This window comes from Denticeps clupeoides, chromosome 13 (assembly GCF_900700375.1).
Source record: "Denticeps clupeoides chromosome 13, fDenClu1.1, whole genome shotgun sequence".
Taxonomy (NCBI): domain Eukaryota; kingdom Metazoa; phylum Chordata; class Actinopteri; order Clupeiformes; family Denticipitidae; genus Denticeps; species Denticeps clupeoides.
Genome location: NC_041719.1, coordinates 2846888 through 2872992, shown reverse-complemented (window position 1 = coordinate 2872992; position 26105 = coordinate 2846888). Strand labels below are relative to the sequence as shown.

General features: G+C 44.7%; 1 protein-coding gene across 5 annotated transcripts in view; it reads right to left on the bottom strand.

The window, feature by feature from the left end:
- nf1a (neurofibromin 1a) overlaps positions 1-23696 on the bottom strand; it is a 54168-nt gene extending 30472 nt beyond the window's left edge. For 3 of the 5 annotated variants that reach the window (XM_028999762.1, XM_028999763.1, XM_028999765.1), the window contains exons 1-35: positions 23406-23696; positions 19800-19943; positions 18785-18868; positions 17011-17201; positions 16822-16928; positions 16674-16741; positions 16489-16564; positions 16239-16396; positions 15988-16161; positions 14960-15088; positions 14796-14870; positions 14568-14699; positions 13949-14077; positions 13644-13754; positions 13462-13541; positions 13227-13350; positions 12855-13101; positions 12091-12164; positions 11910-11993; positions 10793-11137; positions 10523-10662; positions 9870-9992; positions 9699-9782; positions 9503-9619; positions 9232-9413; positions 8936-9147; positions 8685-8846; positions 8246-8349; positions 8015-8150; positions 5060-5122; positions 1953-2111; positions 1711-1808; positions 1479-1625; positions 1144-1290; positions 886-996 (exon numbers count right to left, since the gene is read on the bottom strand). In XM_028999762.1, coding sequence (XP_028855595.1) covers positions 886-996; positions 1144-1290; positions 1479-1625; positions 1711-1808; positions 1953-2111; positions 5060-5122; positions 8015-8150; positions 8246-8349; positions 8685-8846; positions 8936-9147; positions 9232-9413; positions 9503-9619; positions 9699-9782; positions 9870-9992; positions 10523-10662; positions 10793-11137; positions 11910-11993; positions 12091-12164; positions 12855-13101; positions 13227-13350; positions 13462-13541; positions 13644-13754; positions 13949-14077; positions 14568-14699; positions 14796-14870; positions 14960-15088; positions 15988-16161; positions 16239-16396; positions 16489-16564; positions 16674-16741; positions 16822-16928; positions 17011-17201; positions 18785-18868; positions 19800-19943; positions 23406-23465 — 4577 coding nt within the window. In that variant the 5' untranslated portion in view covers positions 23466-23696. The remainder of the gene's footprint in view (positions 1-885; positions 997-1143; positions 1291-1478; positions 1626-1710; positions 1809-1952; positions 2112-5059; positions 5123-8014; positions 8151-8245; positions 8350-8684; positions 8847-8935; positions 9148-9231; positions 9414-9502; positions 9620-9698; positions 9783-9869; positions 9993-10522; positions 10663-10792; positions 11138-11909; positions 11994-12090; positions 12165-12854; positions 13102-13226; positions 13351-13461; positions 13542-13643; positions 13755-13948; positions 14078-14567; positions 14700-14795; positions 14871-14959; positions 15089-15987; positions 16162-16238; positions 16397-16488; positions 16565-16673; positions 16742-16821; positions 16929-17010; positions 17202-18784; positions 18869-19799; positions 19944-23405) is intronic. The other 2 variants (XM_028999764.1, XM_028999766.1) reach the window with 1 other exon arrangement.
- Positions 23697-26105: the final 2409 nt, after the last annotated feature.

Genomic DNA, 26105 nt, shown 5'->3' with positions numbered 1-26105 from the left:
TTCACTCATTTTCTCTTCACATTATCATTCTTCTTAAGCAAACACAACTATGGCACAATGATTCATAAATTGCAAACCTAGAAGACAAAGTGAAGAGTAGCCACTGACTAGAGTGAAATTTTATAAAAACATGGCATATGTTCATACTCTGCGCCCTCAAGTTAAATTCCACCAGAGTGGTGGTGGGCAAAATACGTCCACCCCGTTTTTTTTTTTTTTTTGTTTTGTTTTATAAGAAATAATAAGTCCGTTTCATATAACAATTGTGGCAGAAATCATAACCTATTCTTTCTTTTTTTTTTTTTTGTGAACAAATACAGAACTACATGTACATTTACATTTACAGCATTTATCAGACGCGCTTATCCAGAGCGACTTACAATCAGTAGTTACAGGAACAGTCTCCCTGGAGCAACTTAAGGTTAAGTGTCTTGCTCAGGGACACAATGGTAGTAAGTGGGATTTGAACCCGGGCCTCCAAGTCAAAGGGGCCAATTGGAAAGCAACTCCGTGGTTGGCATTTATTTATTTATTTTGTATTTTATTTTATTTTAATTAGAAAGACAGAGCAGTTTGCCAGGGTGGGCACCGCCATTGTCACGCCTCTCTCTGAATTCTACACTAGTTGAAAGTGTCAAACAAATTGTTTGAAAGATTAAAGGTTTGAACTACATGCTACCATATTACGGATTATATACATTATATATGTTGCACAGCCCTGATTCCCATGTAACAAAGAGCCATGCATCATGGAAAATGCAAAGCAAACGGTCACTCCAATAGGGTGGTGTACACAGGAACATCGGCAACTCTGCGCCTATGTTTTTGTTAATAATTTAAATCACCAATGTTAAATAATAAGGGCAGTGGGTGGAGTCCCTGTACCTGCGAGCGATGTAGTAGAAAACTGGGTTTCCACTTTTAGATGTTCCAGCTTGATAAAATATATTGAGGGTCTTCAGAGCCTTGAACTCCTCTTTTTCATGGACCTGGTGCCTGAAAAAGCAGGAAAAGGTCCATTGAAAAAGAATTACAGATTCTCAGTTACAAAAATTTAAATGTTCACCTTTATAAATGTATATTTAAAATACATATAACCGGGTATCCACTCTACACACCATTTGAACTTATACACAGCCTTACCTGGTCATGAACTCCTCAAACTTGGAGCTGGTGAGATTGAGGCTCGACCAGTGAGTGTCAGCCACTGGCTTGTGTTCAGGTGGTCCCAGGTACGCCAGCAGGGTGGCCATCTTGTCAAACGGCCTCCTGCCCACTGCCTTGTGGTCCCTGCGAGGGTACAGGAATATGCATGAATTAATATACATCCATATTTTTCATTTAAAGAATACAGAGTGCAATTCAGGGAAATCCAGGATCCAAAAATCAGCTTTTGAATATTTATGTACAGGAAATTTCTTGTGAGTGTTGCAAATAGCTGCAAACCAGACAAACTGTATTCGGTATCTCCATCTCACCTGTTACTGGACAGGTACTGGCCAATCCTTTCCTGGTTGTTCCAGAGCAGGCGGTGCAGGGCCAGGACGTTGCCGTCGCTGATGAACGACAGGCTGTGGTTGACTGAGTCACTGGGCGGCGAATCGGAGGCGATGTCCAGGAAAAAGCTACGCGCAAAAGGGAACACAGTGACATCTTCAGACACTGTCCTTCTGTCCCTGCCAAGACAGACGGTCAGAATGACGAACATACCGTCGCGCAGCATCGAAGTTGCTTTTAACAAAGTCGTTAAACGGCCTCATGTGCTCTTCTTTAGTGAACAGGACATGGTTAGCGATGCTCTGGAGGATCTGTGGACAAGAGCAACAGCTGCACATGAGAAAAGCCCCTGTACTGAGGGCTGGAAGCACATCTAGTTCGCATTATGGTAATGCTATGGCATCGGTGAACAACTTCCCGTGCGTTACAGCCAGAGGAGGGTCTACCTCCTGTACCTTAGACATGAGCTTTAACCCTCGCTCTATCCTGGGGGGCGGTTTCTTGTCCAGGATGCCAGCTTCGTATGGGGAGACGATGGCCGGGTTGATGAAACGCAGAAACATGGCGCTGCCCACCGCGCCAATGCTGTTCTGCGGGAAGCGCTGGCTCACAACCTGATTGGACAGCAAGGGAGGTGGGAGGGGAAAATGAATAAGGGGAGGATGGGCAACAGGTGCACAAAATTGAATTTATTAGTAAAAAAAACTAAAAGGAATGAAAAAGCAGCCGTTAGTAGAACTCAGAATCCCCAAGCAAAGAAGCCCAGAGGAGAAAGAAAAGTGGACGGCATGAGTAAAGAATAAGACACAGAAGGTTTATATACAATTAGTCTGCAATCCATTTTTCTTGATTTCAATGGAAAAACGAGTGTGACTTGATTGCACATGAAGCAAAAGAAAATAAAAATAATATACATAAATTAATGAAACAAAATAGAACAAAACATTTGGACACAAACATATGGAAAGCTGCAATTCAGCCACACACACACACACACACACACACACAACTTGCTTTCAGAAACACTGCAAGTTTGTGGGGACCTGGCAACGCTTTAGCAACAGCATGTTCACGCAAAGTCCCATGACACGTGAGAGATGGGCAAGAACACGGAGCCACCGGCAACGGTGACAATATTCACAGGATGCATTCAGGCCAGCACTTCATACACAGGTTTACACAACAGTCAAATAAAATCAATATCACAAAAACATCACCTTCTAAAACATATAAAATTATCACAATAAATGTAGACAAATTACATCATTCTGAAGAAAAAAAAAAAAACGGTCAGCTGAGTAGTCATAATTATAGGTATCATTGATTTAAAACAGATACTACGGTGTAGTACGTAGTATACTACGATGTAACAAAAATTGTGGCTGATTTTTTAAAAAGTTAATATATATAAAAAATAAATAAATAAATAAACAAACAATGAAAAGTTTCTTGTTTAAACGTAATATTAAAATTTAAAACCTTCATGCAAAGTTAAATGTAAGAATGTTGTTTTTTTAATTTTATGCTAATTAAGGCTGATCACTCGTGAAAGACCAACATCACATTATTAGAATATTAATCAAAAAAGGACCTTCTGAAAATGGTCTTTCTTTATACATCTACGCCTGGTTGGGGGTGAACGTTTACAATTTATTAAATTTTTTTTTTATGTACATGAGCCTTGTATGCAAGCGAGACATTCTGAAAAATCAAAACTGGGATTTTAATATTTACTCGTTCCTCAACATGACCCAGCACCCACTTTAACAAAAAATAAATAAATAAATAAATAAACGATGGAAAATTAGTGGTCACTAACATGCAAATGCTACAGAGTGGTCACAGAGGACAATATTCTGAAGAAGCTGGACCCGCCCCACCAAGATCATGTGATGAGGACTGACAGCAGCAGCGTATTCAGAGTACTTCCCTAGTTGCGTGTAACACAGAGTTAGTAGGACTAAGAGGCTCAACGCAGCACGCATGCAGTCTACTTTCCCCAGTTAGCCTTCTCTGAGGTGATTAAAAACACCACGTCTAAATACATCACAAAAGAGGGATGCACCAATGTAGCGTTCAAGTTCACAATACTTCATACACCTGCTAGTAAACAAGGCATCACAACTTTAAAGAAGCATCATGTCTGGTCGACATCTTCCTCATCCACAACAATGGCATATGGCAGCAGGTATTTACCAAGAATCTGTGTTTTTCCATGCTTAGATTATTAAATAAAATTTCCCATCAATACATCTGAGCATTCCAGAAAGAAATGGACAAATGCAAATAAATAAATGAACCTTAACTGTATGTTGCAAGGGTTTGTCAGTTTTCAGTGTCATTCAAAGAGTTTCATATTGTGAACATACAGGTGTCCCCTTGTGGCATCAGAAAAAGGTTTCCAAAGGTTTGGAAGACCAACCGGATGTGCAAGAAGGTGCATATTACAAATAGATTAAATACACTAAATAATGATAACCCAAGCAGTAAAACGTCCAAACACAGGCTGCAAAGCCTATTTGGAGCATTTAGATTTCACCATGAGTGCCATGACTTGAATGTCAGTCAGTAGTACTCAAACAGACCGTACTAAATGCTAATACCACATTTTCAGTGAATACAGACACAAGGTTGGGTAAAAACATAGTTCACAACGTATGAATTATGATCAAAGAATTATGATCAATTGTGCATGTGATGCAAAAAGAATTTTCGATTAGATACGAGTTGTATATTCAGACATAGAAGCAGTACTAATTAATGATCTTGGTGCTTTGTTAGTCCAAAACCAATCCAGATGTGGTTCACCCTCAATTTGTCTAAGGGGTGTCCGGATTAATACAAACACGAATCAACAAGCAGTGATAAAATTCAATATCTTTTATATCTCAGTTACAGTACCCTAAATTTCCAGTGTGATTAGATGTGGCTGTTCTCCTCGCCCACATCTACACTCTTCATTATGTTAATACAATGCATACGATTACTTCATTTATCTGATTAAAGCTGCATCATTTAAAAAAGAACAAAACACACATATATAGACCATTTAAACTACACTGGTGCACCCCCTTCACCAAGCCCCCAAAACCAGCCAAACCCAGTCATTCCCAGTTTAACCACCATTAGAAAGCCCAACTGAGAAACAGCAGAGATAGAGACAGAATGGCTGGGAGAAACCGCAACGAATGGCACTGACTTCCGACGGCCAGAGAATTAATTGAGGAAGAAAATGTGAACAATTAAAAATAAAAAATAATAATAATAAAAAACAATAAATGTGAAGCTTGGAAGCCAGTGTTAGTATGACGAATCTGAAAAGTTGTCCACAGATATGAATGTGTCAAAAGAAAGTTTATAAAAAAAAAAAAAAAAAAAGCACTCCAACAAACCAGGAGTAAATCTGATTTGGGGGAAAAACGCAAAAAATAAAATGAATTGCAAAAAAAAAAAAAAAAAAAAAAGGAGCTTTTTTTTTTTTTTTGCTTTGAAAGGGGGGAAAAAAAAGAAAATTAAAAAGTCAAAAGAACAGTGGCAGGAAAAAAGTTTCTCTCAAACTTACTGATTTTTTGTTTTCCTTTTTTTCTTTAACTGTGGCTTTATTCAGAAGAGAGTGGCAAGTTGCCTACAGAATAAAGATGAGCACAAACAGGTCACAGTACCAGCTACACACACCGTGATGCAGTTGGAATGGAGAAGAGGGATATCCTACACAGTTTCCACACATCCTGCACTATTGCACAAACCAGGGGAATAAATACATACAAACATACATACATGAATAAAAAAAAATATTTAAAATCAGATTTGTTTTGGTCATGGTATGCTGTTAAAAAAAAAACTGCAGCGTACATACATGTGCAAATCCATTTTTAAAAATGAACCAGTTATACCCTACTGACGAATTCAGGCAGCGACAATCTAAAAAAATATGCAATTGTGTCTGAACAATATTGAAAACAATGATACAGTTATTACTGTATTTATATTTTATTAAATGAGTTATGTAGGATTTTTTTCAGGAAAATAAATGAAACAATACATAGCTGTGTGCAAAGCAATTCATTACTCCACACTCTTGTAACAGTAAGGGTAGTAATGCAGACAGCTGTTAGTACTGAAGCAATTTAGTAATTAAGCAGCACCTTGTACTAACAGTGGGATCAAATATGCGATCGTTAACATTTCTCAAAATGATGATAACTGGGATCACACTACTGTATTTATCTTTCGCACTTAAATTCTTCAAATTGAAAACTGCCTTCTCTTGCTCATAAAAAACATAAATAAAAAAAAAAAAAAAAGCGGATAGACAGGATTATCAAAGCAAATTAATCCTGTTAGTCTATTAGCGAGTTTTAATAATAACAATAATATTAATAATAAAAGGCTGGTGGGATATGGCTGTTACGGATGTACACAAGCCAGGAAGACATTAGGCACAGCCATGCAGCAGCACTCAGAACGGATGCTGATATCCGTATGCAATCAGGTGCAGCAAAAAACGCCAAAAATCTGCTGCATCATCTCCGCATTTGACCCAACAGCATTAACACAGGAACCAGGCACCCATGAGGTCCCGGGTTCAAAACCCCACTTACTACCACAGTGTTCCTGAGTGTCTCTAAGGGGACTGTCCGTGTAGCTACTGACTGGAAGTTGAGGTAAAAGCGACTGTTATGTGAAATCGCTCTCTGCAACTTGACAAAAAAAAAAAATAAATCACGATATACTTTCCCATATTTATTAGATTTTTTTCAATTTTTACCAATTTTTTTCTGATATTGCAGACTGAAACGGAAGACACCAGAGATAATAAAAAGATTATTAATATATGAAAACATGACTTTCACTGCCCTCCTTGGCTCCATTGTCAGCCATTTTGCTCTTTGCTAGCTTTACGCCAGTGGTTCCCAAACTTTACTTTTCCTGCAAGACCCCCCTTTTCTAGATAGGAACCTTATCGCGCTCCCCCAAACCCCTGTTTCAATCCCCCATTGACATTTGATCAGCCTCTGAGTTTCAAACATTGATCTAAAATAAGTAGTTTCAGAATATTTCTTCCTCTACAATTTTGCTATAAATAATTGCAGTGTACAATTTCCAATGGCAATAAATAAAAAAAAATAAAATAAATGAAGCACCAAAATGTAAAATAATATTATTCAGCTTGATCATATTCGACTCGTGAAATTCAGGCTCATGATGCTCCACTGTACCGATAACTGTTACCAGTTTTCGAAATTGTCATAACCACCGCACGAAGTTAAATAAACTAAAACCGGATTGGCTGAAACCACGCTAAAATGCGAAGTAAACGGATCTGCAGCGATCCACACATACACGTTCTCTCTCTCTCTCTCCCCCTCTCATTCAGTCATGTAAGTTAATGATGCAAACATTAATGTCTCGTGTGCATGCTCTTGTTTGCTTGCTCTAGTTTTTGGGATATTTTATGCAACTTGCGGGCATCAGGGAGCCACTATCAACGTGTCAGAGATTTCCCGAACTTCCAGGAGACTCGGGGTATCTGGTTTAAATGTAGCATAAAAACAGACAAAATTTGTTAATTTTCAGCCGGATCATGAAAAATGCCCATGGCATCATCCGGCCCCAACAATCCGGCCTTTGAGGTACGTTTTATTCCAACCTTCGGTGCTTTTGATTGGCCATTATGACGTTGTAAACAATACCCTGGTCTCATTAGAGCGCTGGTTGGAATAAAGACTCTCCTCACAACCAGTTGGAACTTTGCTCAGTCACGTTATTATGGCCCACAGGGGCACAGGTAGAAACTGGTTGATATGCAGTCGCCATCATTTTGGAATCTGGACTGCTGAAATATTCCAACCATATATACATATATATATATTTTTTTACAGCCAACTTGTTCATCCCCTCTTCCGAGGACGTTTCCCACCCAAATAATTATGCTTCTCATTATTACTGTGGGCTACTGGGGACTGCAGTAGGTGTGCAATATTAAAATAGAATAAATAAATAAATAAAACTGATTTTCTCAAAACGCGTCCATTTAAAAGCAAAATGAGCGTAATGGCAACCAAAGAAAAACAACGTGAGCAGAAAAATAAGCTGCTTAAAATTGAGGTGCAAAGCAGAGGAGAGACAATGGACGTCAAAAGCCTTCAACACACAGTTTCTTTATTCATTAACACCCTCATGAAGAACCGCTGAATAGTTACGTTTGAAATGGTTTTACTGTAAAGCGTGGATTTTATTACTGCACTAATGTCTGAAACGACAAGCAAAACACAAAAAAAAAATCCTTGTGTGATAAATACAGATTCTACATGGACAAATTTTGGAATGTGTGTGTAGAGTGATCTTCACTGTAAGCTGGGGTGAGGGGAAAATTAAAATCCACACAGAAGCGAGAAGGAAAGCGCAGCGGCGCGGCATGTCTTCCAGCAGCATGAACTTTGAGCGCGTGGAGCGTTAGAACGCTGGCGTGCACGGAACCGCGAGTGGGCGAGTCAGGGCGGCAGCGTGGACGTACCTGGTACAGACAGTGGCACACGCTGCGAAGCTGCGGTGGAAACTCGCTGGACGAGTTGATGATGGCCAAGAAGAACCGGTCTGTTATCTGCAGTAGGTTCCTCTGGTTCTCCTCCAGGTTCTCGCCAGTTTCGAGTCTGCAGAAGAAGACGCCGCAAAAGGCAGCAACTTAAGAGGCTGCTACTCGTCTCATCCGTCTTTCACGAATAAACTCGGTGCTGAAAGATGGTACCTGGTTGGATCCACCTCAAAACTGATCTGCTGCCACTCTGGGGTGGTAATGACTCCCCTCAAGAGGGGCTCCAGGAGTTTCTGAAGGTACGCTGCTCCGTAAACCTGCGAAAGAAAATGAAATTTGCAACAAGTCTTTTTCCGATTAACTGATCCTTTTCAATGTTTTAAATCCTGTTTGACTATTTGCACTTCTGGTCAGAGAGTAAAGTGCATTTCACTGTGCTGCTGCACATACTACTCACTAGCTTCATCTCACACATTTTAAAGCCCTTTAGAGAAGATCATTGTGACCGATCAGAATTTCTCAGTTCTAAGTATTCTAATTACAGAACTCACCAGGAATGCTAATGCTAAAGCACAATGGCTAAAGAAGACTGTGCGCATTTTACACACGAACCGCATTGTGTGCACAAAGCCGCCGAGACACCTGCGTTTACCTTGAAACAAAAGGTCATGATTTTACTGGCCAGGCTGTTTCCCCGAAACAGAGTTTGCATGGAGTCGGCCAGCTCCACCTCCTTGGAGAACATGTTCCACAGCAGCTGGTAGAGCAGGTGCCGAGAGTCAAACAGCGTCACCAGCACTCGGGCCAGTTCGTCCTGAAGCCAATCAAAATGCGTGAATGAAGAGTGCAAGCCCACAGAACAGAAGAAACACGGCCAGCTTGCAGCGCGGCATCGGTACACACCCACTGCGAGCAGGGCACCACGTTGGCCAGCGCCATGGCGATAGGCAGCTCCCCCTGGTCGCCCATCATGGTCACCAGCTCCACCAGCCTCTCAAAGCGGTCGGCCAGGACGGTCTCGGCCAGGGTGTCGAACTCGGTGCCCTGCTGCAGGATCTTGGTCAGCACCTCCATGAAGGTGGCGCGGGTCTGCAGGTCCTTGTGGTAGCCCAGGCCTGAGAGGGGACCGGCCAAACCCGAGTCAACCGAAACCCAACATCTAACGGCAGCGAGCGCTGTGAAAGGCAAGTCGCAGGTACCTATTGAGTGCATGAGTCCGCTGTCCACGTTGGCGTTGAGCAGGTTGGACATGGCGAGGACGGTGCAGTGGCGCAGCGACGCCAGGCGGCGGGACATGCCGCGTTTCCGGCCTGCCACCTGCTGCCCGTCGTCCTCCACCTCGCTGCAGTCGTTCAGCAGGTTCATGAACAGTGTGAAGTACCTGAGCAGAGACCAGACAGAAATCAACGTCATTTACACGACAAGCGCATCGGTAAGGCGATGATGGGGGAACTGATGATCGCCTCGTACTTCAGGAAGAGCTGAGACTTCGCCTCCATGAGCTCCACACCGTCGCCCTCTTCTGGCTGCAGCGGTAAACCGGCCAGCAGGGACACGACAGCCTCCATGCTGGCCTGGTCCAGGTCCCTACACCACAGACATGCATAAAAGACATTACCGGACTCATACTCTATTTCCTGCTTCCTGTAAATGCATTTGAACGTACCGCGTCAGGCACTTGATGTCATCGTCAGCTGCTTGATTGGAAGTCCCCATCACCCAATCTGTTAGGTATTCCACCATCTTGTTCCTAAAGAAGGCAGGTATTTGGAAAATGCTGCTGCGTCCATGGACTGCGACAGTGAAAACTAAAACGCCGGGATGGAGGTTTTACTACCTGAACTTCATCTCCTGACAGAAGGACAGGTCATCCCTGCGCTCCATCATCACCTCCACCAATTGGCACAACTTCGTCTTGATCTGGATGGCATGGACCACGTTACCCAGCACACGGACATACCTATCCAATTGGAGAAAAAAAAAACATGGATCCCCCAACTCAAAAAAAATCCCATATTTCACTTTGAAAATGTGAATTTGTGAGGTTATTTAACATTAATACAAGTTCCCCGAGCCTGTCTATGGTCCTACAGTGGCTTGAAATGGTGATAGGTGTAAAGGGTGTTTTGGTCATTCTGCTTCAACGTTCGGAGAGCGGCAGCTCAGACGGTCGGATCTGGAATTTTTGTGGTTGTAATTCTGAATTTTGGAAAAAGATTTCAGATACAGTACAAGACCGAAATTAACAAACAAACAAACAAATAAATAAAAATCTGACTGAAATTTCTATTTATAGATTTTTAACCAAATGCTCAGCACCACCCTCCCGATCCAACCTCTTCAGAGCATTCAGAGCATAGCGCCGCGTTAGACGCATTCGGTCTGTGAGAGACTTCAGAGGTGGAAAACTTCAATCCATGAAATCCTTATTAGTGCTTCTCCATCACAATTCTGGCCGGCCAGTGAAGACGGCCCCTGGGAGTTTCTCACCTGACCAGGTTAAGCATCATGGTCTCGATGCTGGCCTGGCCGAGGTGTTCCGAGCTGCCCTCTGTGTGGTTGTCCAGAAGGTTCTTCATGATGGCAATGGTCTGCTCCACAAACTGAGTGTTAGTATCATTAACAGGAACCTGTACAAGGGGACGATAAAGAAACATTTCAAACCCAATTTGAGACATTTGAAACACTTAACAATTGTTAGACAGAATATGTGCCTGAAGATGTTAAGGAGTTGATTCTCATGTTCACCACACCACTCACCGGCCCCTGAGTGTCAAAGAAGCGCCCGATGCTGTTCTTCAGCTTGGTGAAGAGCATGGGGTAGAGCGCCGGACTCAGCTCCAGGCCCACCAGGTCCTTGATGGTAGTGCGGATCTGCAGTCCCACCTTCTCATGATTGCAAACCATCAGCGACAGCAGCCGGTCCAGGAAACGGCTGAGGGGCGTCTCGGCGTTCACCTCGCAGGGACCCATGGAGATCATGGAGCCCTTGCGCTCACTCAGGGCGCCCATGGGTGGGCTGTAGGTGCCCGGGGCGGGGGTGCTGCGCTGCTGCAGGCACACCCCGCCGAGTGCACACAAGAAGCCGGTCATATTGATCCACTCCTGGGGAGGGGGCACGACATAAACATGACGTGTAAGCACTGAACACCAAGGCTCTCCGATCATTCGCTTTCAAGATCAAACAGGATTGGAAAGCCGAACGAGAAGATACTTCAGGTCCCATAAATTTGTAAGCATATTGTTTAAAGACAATACAATTTCCCCCCTAATAAAATTCATCAAAATGTGGAAAAGAAATCCAAAGAACCATCCGTTGTCCTAACATGACACTTTTTATTGACCTATCTATTAAGGCGGGGCAAACTATTCTTTTTTTTATACTAAGGATGAATGCATTGATTAATCTAATGATTTATTTTTTTCAAAGTGGCTCAATTCTCAACCATGTTGATGTAGCAATTTCTACATTATAACTTACATATATGAATGAAGAATTTAACAAGTCATGACACAAAAAAAAAAACCCTAAAAAGTGTTGTTATATATTGCTTAAGTCACAAAGGCATGTGATTTCATTCATCGACTGATCTGATCAACTGAGGGTGCAGATGATTTTACCATACGTGGCCAGCATCATGAAAAGAGAACTATATTTAGTCATTTATTACACACATAACCAACAGTAGCCTGAAATCTTGGCAATCCGGCCCTTCCTCGTGTCCTCGTTTTTTTACGAGCTCCAATATGCTCACTCTATATTACTCCAACATTGAGAATAAAGTACAAATAACTGAATATCACTTGCTTTTACATTGAAGTACTCAGACTCTCAGACACAAAATGAACAAAAACTTAACCGTAAAGAGCCACATACCTGCCCATCCTCCACTTTATTTTTCGGGTGGTTGAGTATCTGTTTTGTTGCCTGCTCCCACTTAGTAAGCGTGTCCTCCCAAGCCTACAGAGGGCAAAAGAACGCAGCAAAACAAGGGCAAGAGCGGTTCACATTCATTCGTGAAAACACTTGGAGTTCAGAGTTTAGAGTTGACCCTGACCTCTATGTTGCCGGCAGTGGGGTGTTCAATCCTCCTCAGCAGGGCCATGACCCTCTTCTGCAGAGTGGAACGGCCTAGACGCACACCACAGGTAAAGTGGACAAGTCACACGCGATTCGCTGCATTTAACCCATCCCATGAGTGAGCAGTGGGCAGCCATAACAGGCGCCCGGGGAGCAGTGTGTGGGGGCCTTGGCGGGTCGGGATTCGAGCCTTCTGATTACAAGGTTCCTTACCGGTTAGGCCACCACTGCACAGAAGTCCAACACTTCATAGAACTACAATACTTTACTTTACTTTATTTAGCAGACGCTTTTATCCAAAGCGACTTACAAGAGGAAGACACCAGCAATTCTCGTTCGATTTCTATAGAATATTGAGTTTACAAACTAAGAGCCCTGATAAGGCTCAAACTTGTCAGTGAAGAGCATGCTCAGAGATTGTTAGGTGCTAGACGAAGAACAATTATAATGTATTTATACATTTTTGTATTGTTTGTGCAATGTGTTACTTGCATACCGTGTACGACTGCGTACGTGACAAATAAAATTCGAATTTGAAATTTGACATTCGCTCATAAATTAAATAGGTAAAATCCATTATAATCTGTAGTATGGCATGCACTGATGGATATTTGTTAATTATTTATCCTGTATCCATTACGAATGGCCAAGATTATCGGTTTCAGATGCACTGCATCATTTATTAATTCCCTAAAGAGGACAGCGCTGCCCCCTGCTGAGACTGAGCAGAAATGCGCCGACCTGTCGCCATCATGTTGCTGATTGAGGCGAACTCGATGAAAGTGTTGTAGTTGGGCAGGATGGTCTGGACCGGGACCTCGTCCACGCTGCAGCGAATGTCCGCCTCCTCACACAGGTGGCGGAAGCAGGACATGGCCACCAGGACAGCCTCCATGTCGGGGCTCCACAGGAAGGTGTACAAACACACCTCCAGCTTGGTCTGGGCATCTTTACAGATGGGGATGACGCTGCCCAGCGTGGCGCTCTCCTGCAAGACAGAAGTCCCTCACCTAATTATCTACTTCGTCCCTATTACTGTTATACAAAAAAATAAAAAAATACTATTATAAATGAAATAGATCACTGTGTAACGATAAAAAATAAAAAGGTCACCTTGTTTTTCAAGAGGAACTTGTTCCTGCAGATAAGAATCTCCCGGAGCCACTTGAGGACCTCGGTGCTATTGGCCATCTGGTGGCCAATCAGCTTTCGGCAGATCAGGAAGAGAACCTCGGAACTACAGGTGACCAAGAAGGGACAGAGAGAACAATTAAAAACACCAGCAGCCAGCTAAATAAAGATTAAATAAAATATCGAACACTTTCTCAGACACGTGGACGCGTCATACCTGATGTCCCAAAATGCCTCAATGGGCGCATCAGGATTCCACAGCTCTATGGTCTCGGGCTGGTGCAAAACCAGCAAGGCCTGAGAAACAGGTGCGAGTGAACATGAACATGAGAATCCGTTATTTCCCGCCGATGTGGGAGAAACGACTGGCACTGGTCACTAGTACACAGGTGGCCTCACCTCCATGGCCTCCTGGGAAATCTCGGCACTGCTGAAGGACACCAGCTGCACCAGGCCTTTGATCAGCTCCGTCGTGCTGCTCTGGATTTCCTGTCCCTGTTTACCTGGGTTCTGTACAGAAACACACACAACATGGCAGATGAGCGCTACACCCAAGAACAGACGAAACAGCCACTTCAGTCGTCTGAACCAACCGCATTTTAACGAACCCGCAGATGCCCGATCAACCTTGTATGGTTGATACATGAATGGAATCGATGCAAGCCAGTTGCATCTATCGTTGCAGTAACAAGGCGCCGGCTTACGTGCAGCATGAGCTTTGGGTCGGCATGGATGAGCTTGACCAACGCGAGCAGCAGGCATCTGGAGTCCAGATCAGTGGACTTCTCTTTGAATTTAAGGCTGGTGGTCATCTTCTCCTTGAATGTTAGACTCTGTGGAGCGGGGGAAAAAAAAAAAATTACACAAAATTATTACGACTGCACAATAAGATTTTTATTTGTCACATGCGTAGTTATAGCAGTACAATACACAGTGAAATGTATCCTGAACCACTAAGTAATAGTTATAGAAATAACTAAAATACAATAAGGTGTAAAAACAAAATAAAATGAATAAGGCTAATAAAGAAAAAAATAGTAGTAGTAAAGATATTTATGTTCCATAAGAACAAAAAATGCAGACATCATTGGGAAGTGGCTATGGACTGTTCTAAAGTGTGCAGATTGTGCAATGACCAGTGTCATTGGGGTCAACAGTAAGGTGAAGAAGAATTTTCCTTTGAACGATAGCTGCCTGACTGGTGCATACACCCTCAGTCTACCTCCATCTTCAAGATGTCGCCTTGCTTTATAAAGTATTGTAAAGTATTTGGCAGCAAATTTGACCTGTTTTACCTGAGGAAAGGTGGTGTGTACACCTCACCTGCATCATGCGTAGGGGGGCATGGGCGCTGAGACCCTGCATCACCCGAGCGAGCGTATCGGTGAACATGGAGCGCAGCTCGCCCGAGTACGAGTACACGGCATCGATCTTGGGCCACCAGTCCAGGTGAGACTAGAGTAGAAGAGGAGACAGACGTCCAGGGACCCACTGGTCAACGTTTCTTACCCAGCATGCACAGCAGCAGGCAGAGCAGAGGTGGAAACTCACGTTGGTGATGATTCTGTGCAGCGAGTTCACCAGGGCGAAGTGAAACGTTGGAGGGGAGGCAGCAGCCAGACAGACCTGAGGACAGAGTCTCTGCTCGTCACCAGTCGGTACACCGCATTCACTCTTCATTTACTTATTCACAGTATAACGGCGGCGGGTAAAACCTTAAAGTGCTGGTTGTTGTGGGGGTTGATGCGGAAGCAGGAAACAAAACAGTCAATCATGAGGTCCACATCCGCACTCTGGCTGCCCGTCCCACGAGAGAAGGGCTTGGTTGGATTGAAGAGCAGGGCCTGATGGGAAAAGGCAAAAAAAAAAAAAAAAAAAAAAAAAAAAAAATGGTTTAGCAACATAAGTGACATTTTGGGTGAGATATATGCACAAAATGAACGGTCTCCATTGCTTGATTTTTACATGAGGAAGAACCTGGGGCATCTGTGTTGAGGTTACACACCCAATAAGATAACGAACCAGCGGGTGGTGCCGGGATTGCCAACGTTTTTATGCTGGTCCTTCTTGGTGTGGTGGCTGAACAAAATCCGTGAAAGGTTCCTACATTTACATTTATTGCATTTACCAGACGCCCTTATCCAGAGCGACGTACAATCAGTATTGACAGGGACAGTCCCCCCCTGGAGACACTCAGGGTTAAGTGTCTTGCTCAGGGACCCGATGGTAGTAGGTGGGGTTTGAACCTGGGTCTTCTTGTTCATAGACAAGTGTGTTACACACTAGGCTACTACCACACTGTCCTGTCCTTATCAGTATTCACTACTTGTGAATTTGTTTTTCAGTGATTGGTAAGAGTGTTTCGCACATTGTAAATGGTATTAAACCTTTTTTTTTTTTTACAGCTCCTATATAGACATATATAGGAACGTGGTTGGCCTAACAGCCACTGTGGTCCCTTTGATGAAGGTACCGAAGGTACCGATTCATTAGAAATTAATCATTTAATTCTTTTAATGTGTGTCTACGGGAAGGAATTGAGGTTTGGGGGTTGTTGGCTTGTCTTGTTGCGAGGAAATTTAAAATTTCTGGGGAAAAAAAAAAAAAAAAAAAAAAAAAAAAAAAACGTAATAAAAGTGGAACGATATTTCATGCTCAGCCATTCAAAGAGGCACGTTGGATGCAACAATGGTGACATTTAGGCTGCATACTCCATTGTGCATGAAACCGCTGCCCAACCGACCTTCAGGTCCATGACGATGGTTTGCACCAGCAGGAAGATGACAGAGTTGTCTTCCCAGTTGATGTAGGTGGAGGCCTTGCAGAGCTTGACGCAGGCGATGGCGGCGCTCTCAGTCAACTGCTTGCTGCCACCATGTCCCGTCAGAGCCTTATGAAGGTTTTCCAGAAACAACTTCTGTGAGGGCAAACCGAGAGGTGTGGTGAGCGTTACGTTCTGGGAGATCACATATCACCGTAGGAGATTAGGAGGACCTTGTTGTGCTTGCTCTCCTCCACCACTTCTTTGAGGATGTTCTGGATGATCTCCGGACACAAGATGAGAAGGATGATCTGTAGCGGCCACACCGCCGCCTTCCTCTTTGCACTCTCAGCAAAATTGTCCACCAGGTCAAAGAGTTTCTCTGCGCAGTCTGGTGACGTCACACACACACACAGAACAGACATGTTACTCAATATTTACTCTGCGGCGTTGAGCGCTACTGGACTGAGAACTTCCCCTGACCTGCCATGTCTGCCTGAGGACGCTGGTACAGGCACGTGAACTCGTCGGGGTAATAATCCACCCAGTTCCAGAAAGCCTGGACACAGCGGGGACACCAGACCATTTAAGCATGTTCAATGGCAACCACCATGCTGCTGCTGCACCACTACGGGTCAGGAAACCCAACCGAGATGCGACCTACTGACCTTCTCTAAACTGTTGATGACCGCAAGCTGAGCAGGCTTCTTCAGGGCTTTAAATTTGAACACGGTTTCTGTGGGTTGAGACATATCATAAGCCTGCTTCCAGGTGTCTGTTTTACACGATCGCAATTTACGGTCCTTCAGTGGTTACCTTGGAGTAATCTCTTCAGCTTGGCACAGTCCACGTTGATGTACTGAATAAGCTCAATGTCATGGACGTCCACAGTGTCTTCTGAACAAACCGTGAGCTCTTGCATCCTTCAGCAAAGACATTAATGGATAAATACACAGAGACAGGACACGTGCTCAAGGAACCTAAAGACAGGGCCGGCGCGCAGACCTGGTGGAGATGCGGCTGAAGATGGCGTTGAAGTTGTTACAGCTGAGGGAGAAGAGCACGCCGGAGGCGGAGCTGCGCAGCTCGGCGGCGTGCTGGTGGCCCTCGCGGTACGTGTGGATGAAGTGGCAGATCTCCGGAAGGAGCTGCTTCACCAGCATGGCCTCGTCCAGCCGCAGGCAGTCCTTCGGTTGCTGCGGGACGAGGGGAAAGGAGCAGTGATGTCAACAGAAATTCTACAATCTGACAGATTTGATGGCAAATGTGGCCAAATAAACTAATACTAATAAATAATACTATAAGACGCATTTTAATTTTTTAACAAAGCAGCTCCGACAGATATTTAAAGATCTGTTTTCAAGACCAGACACACATGCCAGCCATTACAAAATACATTAACCGTGGGCATTAAAGCCACGTGCAGAACCCATGTGGCCAGTTCAAGCTCTCATAAAAGTAATTAATGGGATCAAAGTATGTGGCCAAACGGTGCAACCGCCCCCTGCTAAAATAATGACGTGCTGTGGTCAAACTACAGAGCAGGTTGTACTTATTTAAAGAGCGTAGAGGAGTCTGGTGCATCTAATGCAATGCTGCATTACTTTTTCCATGCAACATACAGGAAAAAAGGGTCATCGTAGCATTTTACATGCTGAGGGCGAGAGAATTACGCCAGAAATACCTGCAGTGGTTAGAAAGGAGAGGAGATACGACTACTGGGACAAAACTGAATGGTTACGTTCCCACAGCAGCACATTAACGAATCAATACGGGCTGGGGGGCGGAGCATGGGGGTAACAGAAGCTTCTTCTACAGCATCCTGAACGCAGGAAATATGGCGTAGGTGCCGGTAAATCAGGAGAATGAACTCGGCCAAAAAGTCCACGTGAAGCCGAGACAGAACTTCCCGACGCGGGAGAACTCTACCACCGGCCGGCAGATGATGACGCCGCTGTCGGGACCCGGTTGGGTTTACAGAACGAACACACGCATGCCAGCACGAGGCGGCTTTCTTTGAAGGTTTCTTAGATTTCCCCAGAGCTCCATTTTTAAATTGCACAAAGCGTTGCAATCTGGACAAAAAAAAAATGGAAAAAAAATACATTTATCGCGGCCAAAGGCACAAGGACCTAAATGAAAGCCTGCATCGCGACAGCCCAATCGCAGGCTGAAGCGGTTCAAGGTCAAGCGCCCCGGTTCGAGGGCGCAGCAGCGGGATAGCCCACCAGGGACAGGGACGCTCCCAAAGCCCTCCGAAACCGGATCGGCGCCGCGTGGCTTTCCCGGCCCGTACGCTACAGGATCGTGGAGGACCTCCGTTATCAGAACGAGGAGGAGCGCGTCAGCGGTGCAGCTGGCCGCCACCCGACAGCGGTCATTAATGAAAAAAATCCATACAGGAAACTCCCGCCGATCCCGCTGGAAGCCGCGAAAACGGCAAGTCCAGACGAGGAAACACCTGCAAATGTAATCTTCTGCAAGCAACCGGCCCCGCGTCCCTTTACTGTCAGTGGAAAGCAGGGGGGTGGGGGGGTTACTGAGCGCATTTCCAGAGCTGGAGCCGTAATGGGACAGAAATGTTCCTCTAAGGTCTGGACACCGCCACTACTCGTGTTCAGAATGAAGACAACTGGTTTCCCTGTTATTGCAACACGTATTACAATATTAATATAAATATGTGTGTGTGTGTGTGTGTGTGTGTGTGTGTGTGTGTGTGTATATATATATATATATATATATATATATATATATATCTTGTTCACGAGAGTTCACTCACCCCTGCCAGGCATTTGTCCAGAGTGTCAAGAATGATCAGCTGAGAGAGGTACAGGTTCTTCTCGGCCGTTTCTCCAAATATCCGCTGAGAAGACCATGAAAGTGCCGGTCAGAAACAAACATGCTTCACATGTCCTGTTCATTCGGCACGCGATCGATCAATCGATCAATCAATCCGAAAAGCGCTGCAGACACCACAAATACTGATAACTACTGATATACAACATTCAGAGCAGAAACACATGCAGGCAGGCGGCATTCGGAATCATTATGGAAGTCCTAAATAAGGGAATAACAGAGAAAAACAAGACTCAATTCATGAGAAGATGCAGAGTGAAAACAGAACAGAAATTAAAGGATTTATTTTATTTTTTTGCTTTTTTACGTCGGTCCTGGTGCCCCGTAATTCTGTATCTGACGTCTCTTTCCAAAATTCAGCCGTGGCGCAGAATTTGTGCTCATTTTTAAATCCAATCGCCGAGCAACTGCAATTCTTCGCACGTTTGGAAGCCATGACAGTCGGTGTGTTTTAGGGGAGGGGCCGGAAAATCTCCGGGTGGAAAAAGCATGACGGGAGGTAACCGTTCCCCTTATGACGCGATAAGGGGACAAACTCCAGATCCGACCGTCTGAATGGTGAAGCAGTGCGGCCAAAAAACTCTTTACACCGGTGACCATTTCTAGCCACTACAAGACCATAGACAGGCTACTGTTATTAATGTGTTATTAATGTTAAATAATCTCACAAAGTGAAATTTTCATGATTGTGGACCTTTACATTTGCAAAGACACTGCGGATTTATTAATAAATTGACCCAAGGACAAATTGGGTCATAAATTGACCAAAGGACTTTAAGTTGATGTCCACGTCAAGACGTATGCTTATTTTTAGCAATTTGACTAAGCGTCCAGTACAGTGTCTTTTGCAGTTTACGGTATGAGCTCTGAAATGTGGTAAACGTCCCCATGCGACATTACACTGTGACATGCCACTCCGAAAGTAAAGCCCAGCGTACCATATTGTTGACATTTTTTAATATGTTGGTGAGGCCGCTGATGACCAGGGAGAACTTGTACTTGGAGAGGTTGATCAGGCATTCCTTGTTGTGCTCAGTGTTGACTTTGGTGTGTGTGTTCTGTTGTCCTGTTTTGATCGGAAGCTGGAGACAAAAAGAGAGAGAGGGGGATTAAAATTTAAGGCTAGCGGTTCTTAGAATATCTACAAACGTGACAACCAGTCAGAACAACACGTGGCAATGCCAATGCAACTCTCGAACCCTTTTCCAGACGTTCCAGCTTCTTCTTGCACTGTATTCCACGCCTGCAAGGGATCTCAGATTCCTTCACGAATGTGAATTTCTTCATCTTACGTGGGCAACGTCACACACGCCGCCCGCAGCTGGCCCGGAGACCCGCGGAGCGAATCCAGCTGAACTCGCACGGCGAGAGAACAAAAGAAGGCGGCTAGCCATAAAACCCCGCCCCACGGCTGCACACCTGCAGCCCCCAGCATCTGCCTACACACTACAGTGCCGGGGCTTTCCCTGACGCCAAGGGACCCCACAAACACACACACACACACAGTGTTTATCAGGACCGATGTGTTTACGGGGACCTGGCGTGTTTTGTTTGCTCCATTTCGCTCAGATTGTCCTCTGGATGGACTCGAGGTCCACACGCTCGGCGTGGGACAGCTGTAAACTGCGCCCGTGTAAACAGGAGGAGGGGTTAAAGGCCACCGGGGTCAGGGAGGGTTGGCGGCCCCAGGGTCCCCGGCCTCCTCCCCTTCCTCTCTGCACAGACTGCCTTGGGGGAAAGCACGTGGCTGGAAATAAAAGTCCCAAGACCAGGCCTCTGAACCCAGAGCATCCCGGCAACACACACACACACAGCGCAGCCTGTTGACATCCATTTTAATGCGGCGGGCCAGCACACAGTGAGCACTTTGTTTTCGCCGGCATGGTTAAAAATTCCTCAAAGGTCACGGACCAATCTCTTCTTCCCTTCTGTGCACTTTGGAAGTGCCGGACAACGTAGCGCACTCTCGCTCGCAGGCCGCAGACATGACACGACCGGGACATGTCAACACTTACAGGGACCATGACTCTGCTGCTGCTGCTGCTGCTGCTGCTGCTTCTCTCTATAGTACAGTACAGTAGATCTGATAAATGAAATATAAATAATATTCAAAATTACACTCCAGACATACATAAAATGATATTTACCAGACGCACTCATCCAGAGAGTAGTTACAGGCACAGTCCCCCTGGAAACAGTCAGGGTTAAGTGTCCTGCTCAGGGAGACAATGGTAGTAAGTGGGATTTAAACCTGGGACTTTGTGGTCTTCTGGTTTTTAGGCGAGTGTCTTACCCACTAGGCTAATCATCACAGACATTTCCTCAAATCATTTAAATTATATATACATATATAAAAATAATTGAAGAATAATTAAATATAATTGATTGATTTTTGAATATGATATTCTGTAGTAAGATTAACCAATTGGGCGTAAACTGTTGGTTCACTTTGCGCACTTGTAAAACCTGGACGCGAGAATAACTGCACGTACGGTCAGTTACATGTGTTGAGCATTTCTAATGTCTTATTGTCATATTAGTTCAGTTTGGACCTGTAGAGCTGGCACAGATATGGCATAAATGCTCGTTTTCTCCTATAATAATGGGAGATATGCTTGGCTGCATGGGCCATGTTCACCAGCTCACCAATCAGAGCGCTTCAATTATAGCACCTGATAACCTGCATGCGGGTGTCGGTAGCGGGCGTGGTCACGTTCGTGTAGAAGGAGTATCAGGTGTGTAGAGAACGGAGGGAAGCGGAGGAGAGGGACTTTGTGGTACGCCTGGGCGTGTCCTTTATTGATGGGAGGGGGGGTTAAATCTTCCAGAATGAGGAAGCAGGGGCGATTGATGCTGGATCTGATAGGAATCTAATGATCAGATCACGTCAGTGCACGGGACAACATTGCTGCAGACTGCATGATGAGAAGCGTCCATCACTGAAAGCTCCTCCAACATGCACAGGAGGGTCGGAACTAGACCGCTGCAGCCCTGGAAAGGTCAAATCGAGGAGAAAAAAAAAAAAAAAAAAGTTTCTTGACGAGAAATGAATCCAAACTGGCAGCTCGAAAGTCGCAAATCGCTGAGGGCGTGCAGCGCGGAATAACGCATCAGCCACCGCTCCAAAGAGACAGGCTGGGCAGATTGAGTTTCCATGACTATGCACCGCCGAGGAACTCTATCACTGCTGAGCGAGCAAAGCCCAACCTTTACAAACCATCGGTGGACGAATGCACCAACCAACCACCGTCGTCACCATCACCATCATCATCATCATCATCATCAGCATACCTTCAAGGCAACTTTTTAAATTCCAACAGGTTCCAGCCAAACGCTGTCATGGTTCATTAGCATGGAGTTAATCAGATGGCCAGTCCAACCAACTCTGTGGATGCTGGAGGCATTTAGGCCGCATGACAATAGCTGGCAACCACAAGAAAAAAAAAAAGAGAGAGAGCGCTATTAACACCCCTGACTTTTTATATGGTTATAAAGTTGGGGTCAGCTGGGTCTAGGCTCTAATATATATATAAAAATAAAAGAGAGAGAGAGTCAAATTATAGGTGTAGGTTGCAACATTTCCTGGAAGAAGAGCAACAAAACAATGACAAATATTACACAAATAGTAAACGTTGTTGTAATTGGGTGATTGCATCGGGTAAGATGTACAGACACGCGCCTTATCGGTTTATATAACCGATACTGCATGATTCCCATGAAGCTCTCACAACACCACAACAGGAAAACGTGGGCTAATAACCCCCACTTCCTTGTTTGTCCGAAGCACACCACCCATGCGCTGGAGTCACATGACCGACCCATCTGCAAGAAGAGCGAAAGACCACGGTACGCCGCGGTGCCCCGGGGAAAGACAATGTCACCAGGGGACGGGGAAGATGCTGACAGGCCCCAAACACGGCGTCCTCTTTCCGCTCCTCCCGGGGCCGGATCCTTATCAAACCGGGTCCAATATCTGAGTGAACGGGCCAACAGACCTGCAATCTGCTCCGAAACGGTCTACCGGCCACGGTTTACACCACCGAGCGAAATATAAGGAATACGTTTTTTTTTTTCTCTCTTTAAAAAGCAAGAGAATAAACTCTCATCCGTCCCCAGGTGGACCTGGGTGAGGACCATGCATGGTGTTTACAGGAGAGCCGACCAATCAGAGCACAGCAGACGACACCCTACAAGCACCCAAATCCCTGAGTGTGGTAACAAGTGTGCATCTGGCCTGCACAGCTGGGGAACGTGCCCACCGTCACCATCACCACCACCACCATCATCATCATCATCACGTCCCCAGAAAAGCCGCATCTGTATAAAAGTCCCCGTGCATCATCAGCGACAGCGGTAGTCCTGCAGCCCCGTAGCCGGACCGTAGTGGGCCGGAGCCGGAGCGCCTGGGCAGGGGAGCCACTGCTGGCGCGGCCGGGTGGGCTCCGTCTTCCCACCGCCGGAGGTAAAAAAAAAAAAAAAAAAAAACCCGGGCGAACCGTGCGCGGCGTGCCCGCCCGGCCCTTCGTTGGCCGTGGCCCGCTTACCTGCTCGTCGAATTTATTTATGATGGCCTGGACCCACTCCACGGGCTTGTGCGCCGCCATGGCCGGCCGGAAGCGCCGCGCAGCGGTCCCCGAGACGATGCAGCCGACCTCCGCGATGCTCGGCCGGCGAGAGCCGGCAGCCGCCGCGACCACGACGCGGTGCGGGGACGGGGGGGTGGGATATTTTTTCACTTCAAGCCACACTCCGCCATGCCGCCATGACACACCACCGGAAGTTTCACTCCTCCGATCCGGTGAAAGCGACGGGACCCAGTTAACTCGCCGAGAGCGCAGGGTTGCCAGGCCCTCCGCCGGAATCAAGCGAGGAGGCATGTGGACAAAAAAAGGCCTGCGATCAGAGATGCTCGGGGCTGTAAGAAGCGAGCGTGGATTCAGGCTAACTCTTTCACTATTTGGTTCTAGATGTATAATCCTTTCATACAGAAGTACGCACGGGCCCGTGACCTGCTGTGCGCAATTCGTGACCCGTAAAAAGTCGTCATTACAAAAACATAGAAGGCGTTGAATGAAATGACCTGGTTAGCTCTTTTCATACTGCTGCACAGAGAGTATTAAATCAATATAAAGTAATAATGATGATAATGCATGGCGCGGATATTTTCTTTAGTGGGGGTTGAAACCAAATCCGAAAACGCTTAGAAGAGGCAGACTTGGCAACATTCTGGTTGCCGCCCGATGCGCATGCGCAGTTCCTGTTTGTCCTTGTCGGTCTTGAGTCTGATCGGCGCATCGTTCTGGATTTAATGAACGTCTCAGCATCTTCAAATATCTGTGTATATTGATTGTTGCGTAAGATTTCCTTATTTAGAACAAAAAAATTCAAACCGAATGTTTGCTTGTGTATTTCCTTTGATTGAACGAATGAACGTTTCCAAAGTGTGAGTTTATTCACACGCACACCCACACATTGGTCATAAAAAATATATATTTTATATATATATATATATATTATTGTTTCCCCATAATAAAAGTGCATGCGTGGGTGCATACAGATGAATGGTGTATTTCACACATTATTGTTTTGTGGTCGGACATAATAATCCTCAAATTGCTTAATGAAACAACTGACACATAAATACATGCATCACATGGGTGATAAGAGATACAGAAGTTAATACATACATTTTTCATTATATTACTTATATCATCTTAGGTTTGTGGTTATACTGAAGCTCTTGCTTCTTCTTTGTGGCTCCACTGCTCACTCAGGGTGATGGGTTAAATGCAGAGGACAAATTTCACTGTATGCATCGTGTGCTGTGCTGCTGTGTATCACATGTGACAATCACTTCATTAAACTGTAGTGTAAAATATGCATATCCTGTCTTCTGTTAGCATAACGAAAAAAATCATCTTGCATATTTTTCAGAGTTCAGATTTAATTTTGTAGTCAACCTGTATACACTGAATTCCTAAAGTTCTACCTTATTTCTTACATTTAAATTTTATATTTTGTATCATATTAGTATTTACAATTTGCTTTGGTGCAGGGACTGCATCTAATTTCAATAAAGATATTCTGATTCTCATTCCACAATTCATGCGCAGAAGTCTTTAAACACAAAAATGCATACACATTACGCACAGAGTTTTAATGCTGCAGGACATTTTGCAATATGAAAAGATTATTTCATAAATGTGCTGCAGGTGAGCACCACAGGTGAGCACCACAGGCTAGCACCACAATGACAAGGATTAGGCCGATGGTGGCATCAGTGGTGAGCATGCTGCTGGGCACGGGCCACAAGTCTTCATTCATGGTCTGAGAGCATTCGTCTCACCTATTTTGGACATGAGTTCTAGTTCTATGTAATGGTAGTGCTGAAAAGAGTACATATTTTTTCCTTTGTTAATGTAATATGTATAAACTGTCAGGATTTTGCGTAGGAATATAATGATGCACTCAAATTTGATACAGTTCACGGTTTATGTTCACTGCATGATTACAAATGATCTAAACTACCACTTTTATCTAAACTCAAAAAATTGCAATTTGTAACAAAAAAAACCTCTGTGTGTGTGTATGTATATATACAAAAAGTAGTGTGTGAGGACGTAACCTTGCACAAAAGACCTCAATGGCACCATGGCGGCTCAGGATTCGAACCCCTAACCTTCCAATTTGTGGTTCCCTTCCTTACCCGCCAGACTACCACTGGTGCCCACTTGTCTGGTCAGGCAAGGGACTGGTGTGCAATGACAAACTCTGTGCAAATGCGTGCTTACTAATGGTTTGGAAAGGTGAGTTTCATTTTGTTACATTTTTTGTCTCACTAAAACATTTTTTTTCATCATGCAATCCATTTTACGATGATAGTACACATTAAGGTGGTAGAAATATTATCCACAATCACATACACTGGTGCCAATGTTGACAAATGGTGTGCAGAAAATGCCACCCAAGGTGTAAAAGCAAAAGCCGAATCTGATCTAGAGTTGAGCATTTGGTACATCTATAAATTACGAATATTCCACAAAAGAGATGTTAGCATCTTCTAATCAGCGTTGTCACTTGTCAACGCCCCTTTACCCAGCCCCTCCCCTCTCAGCTCCTTGAACTAATCCAGACCCACCAGTGGGTGGCACTGCTGCACCAACATTCTCGGCAGGGTTTGAGGAGGAACAGTTTCTCACACGAGCACATGCCGATTCTTCAGTTGCACTTCCTCTGTGTGGAGT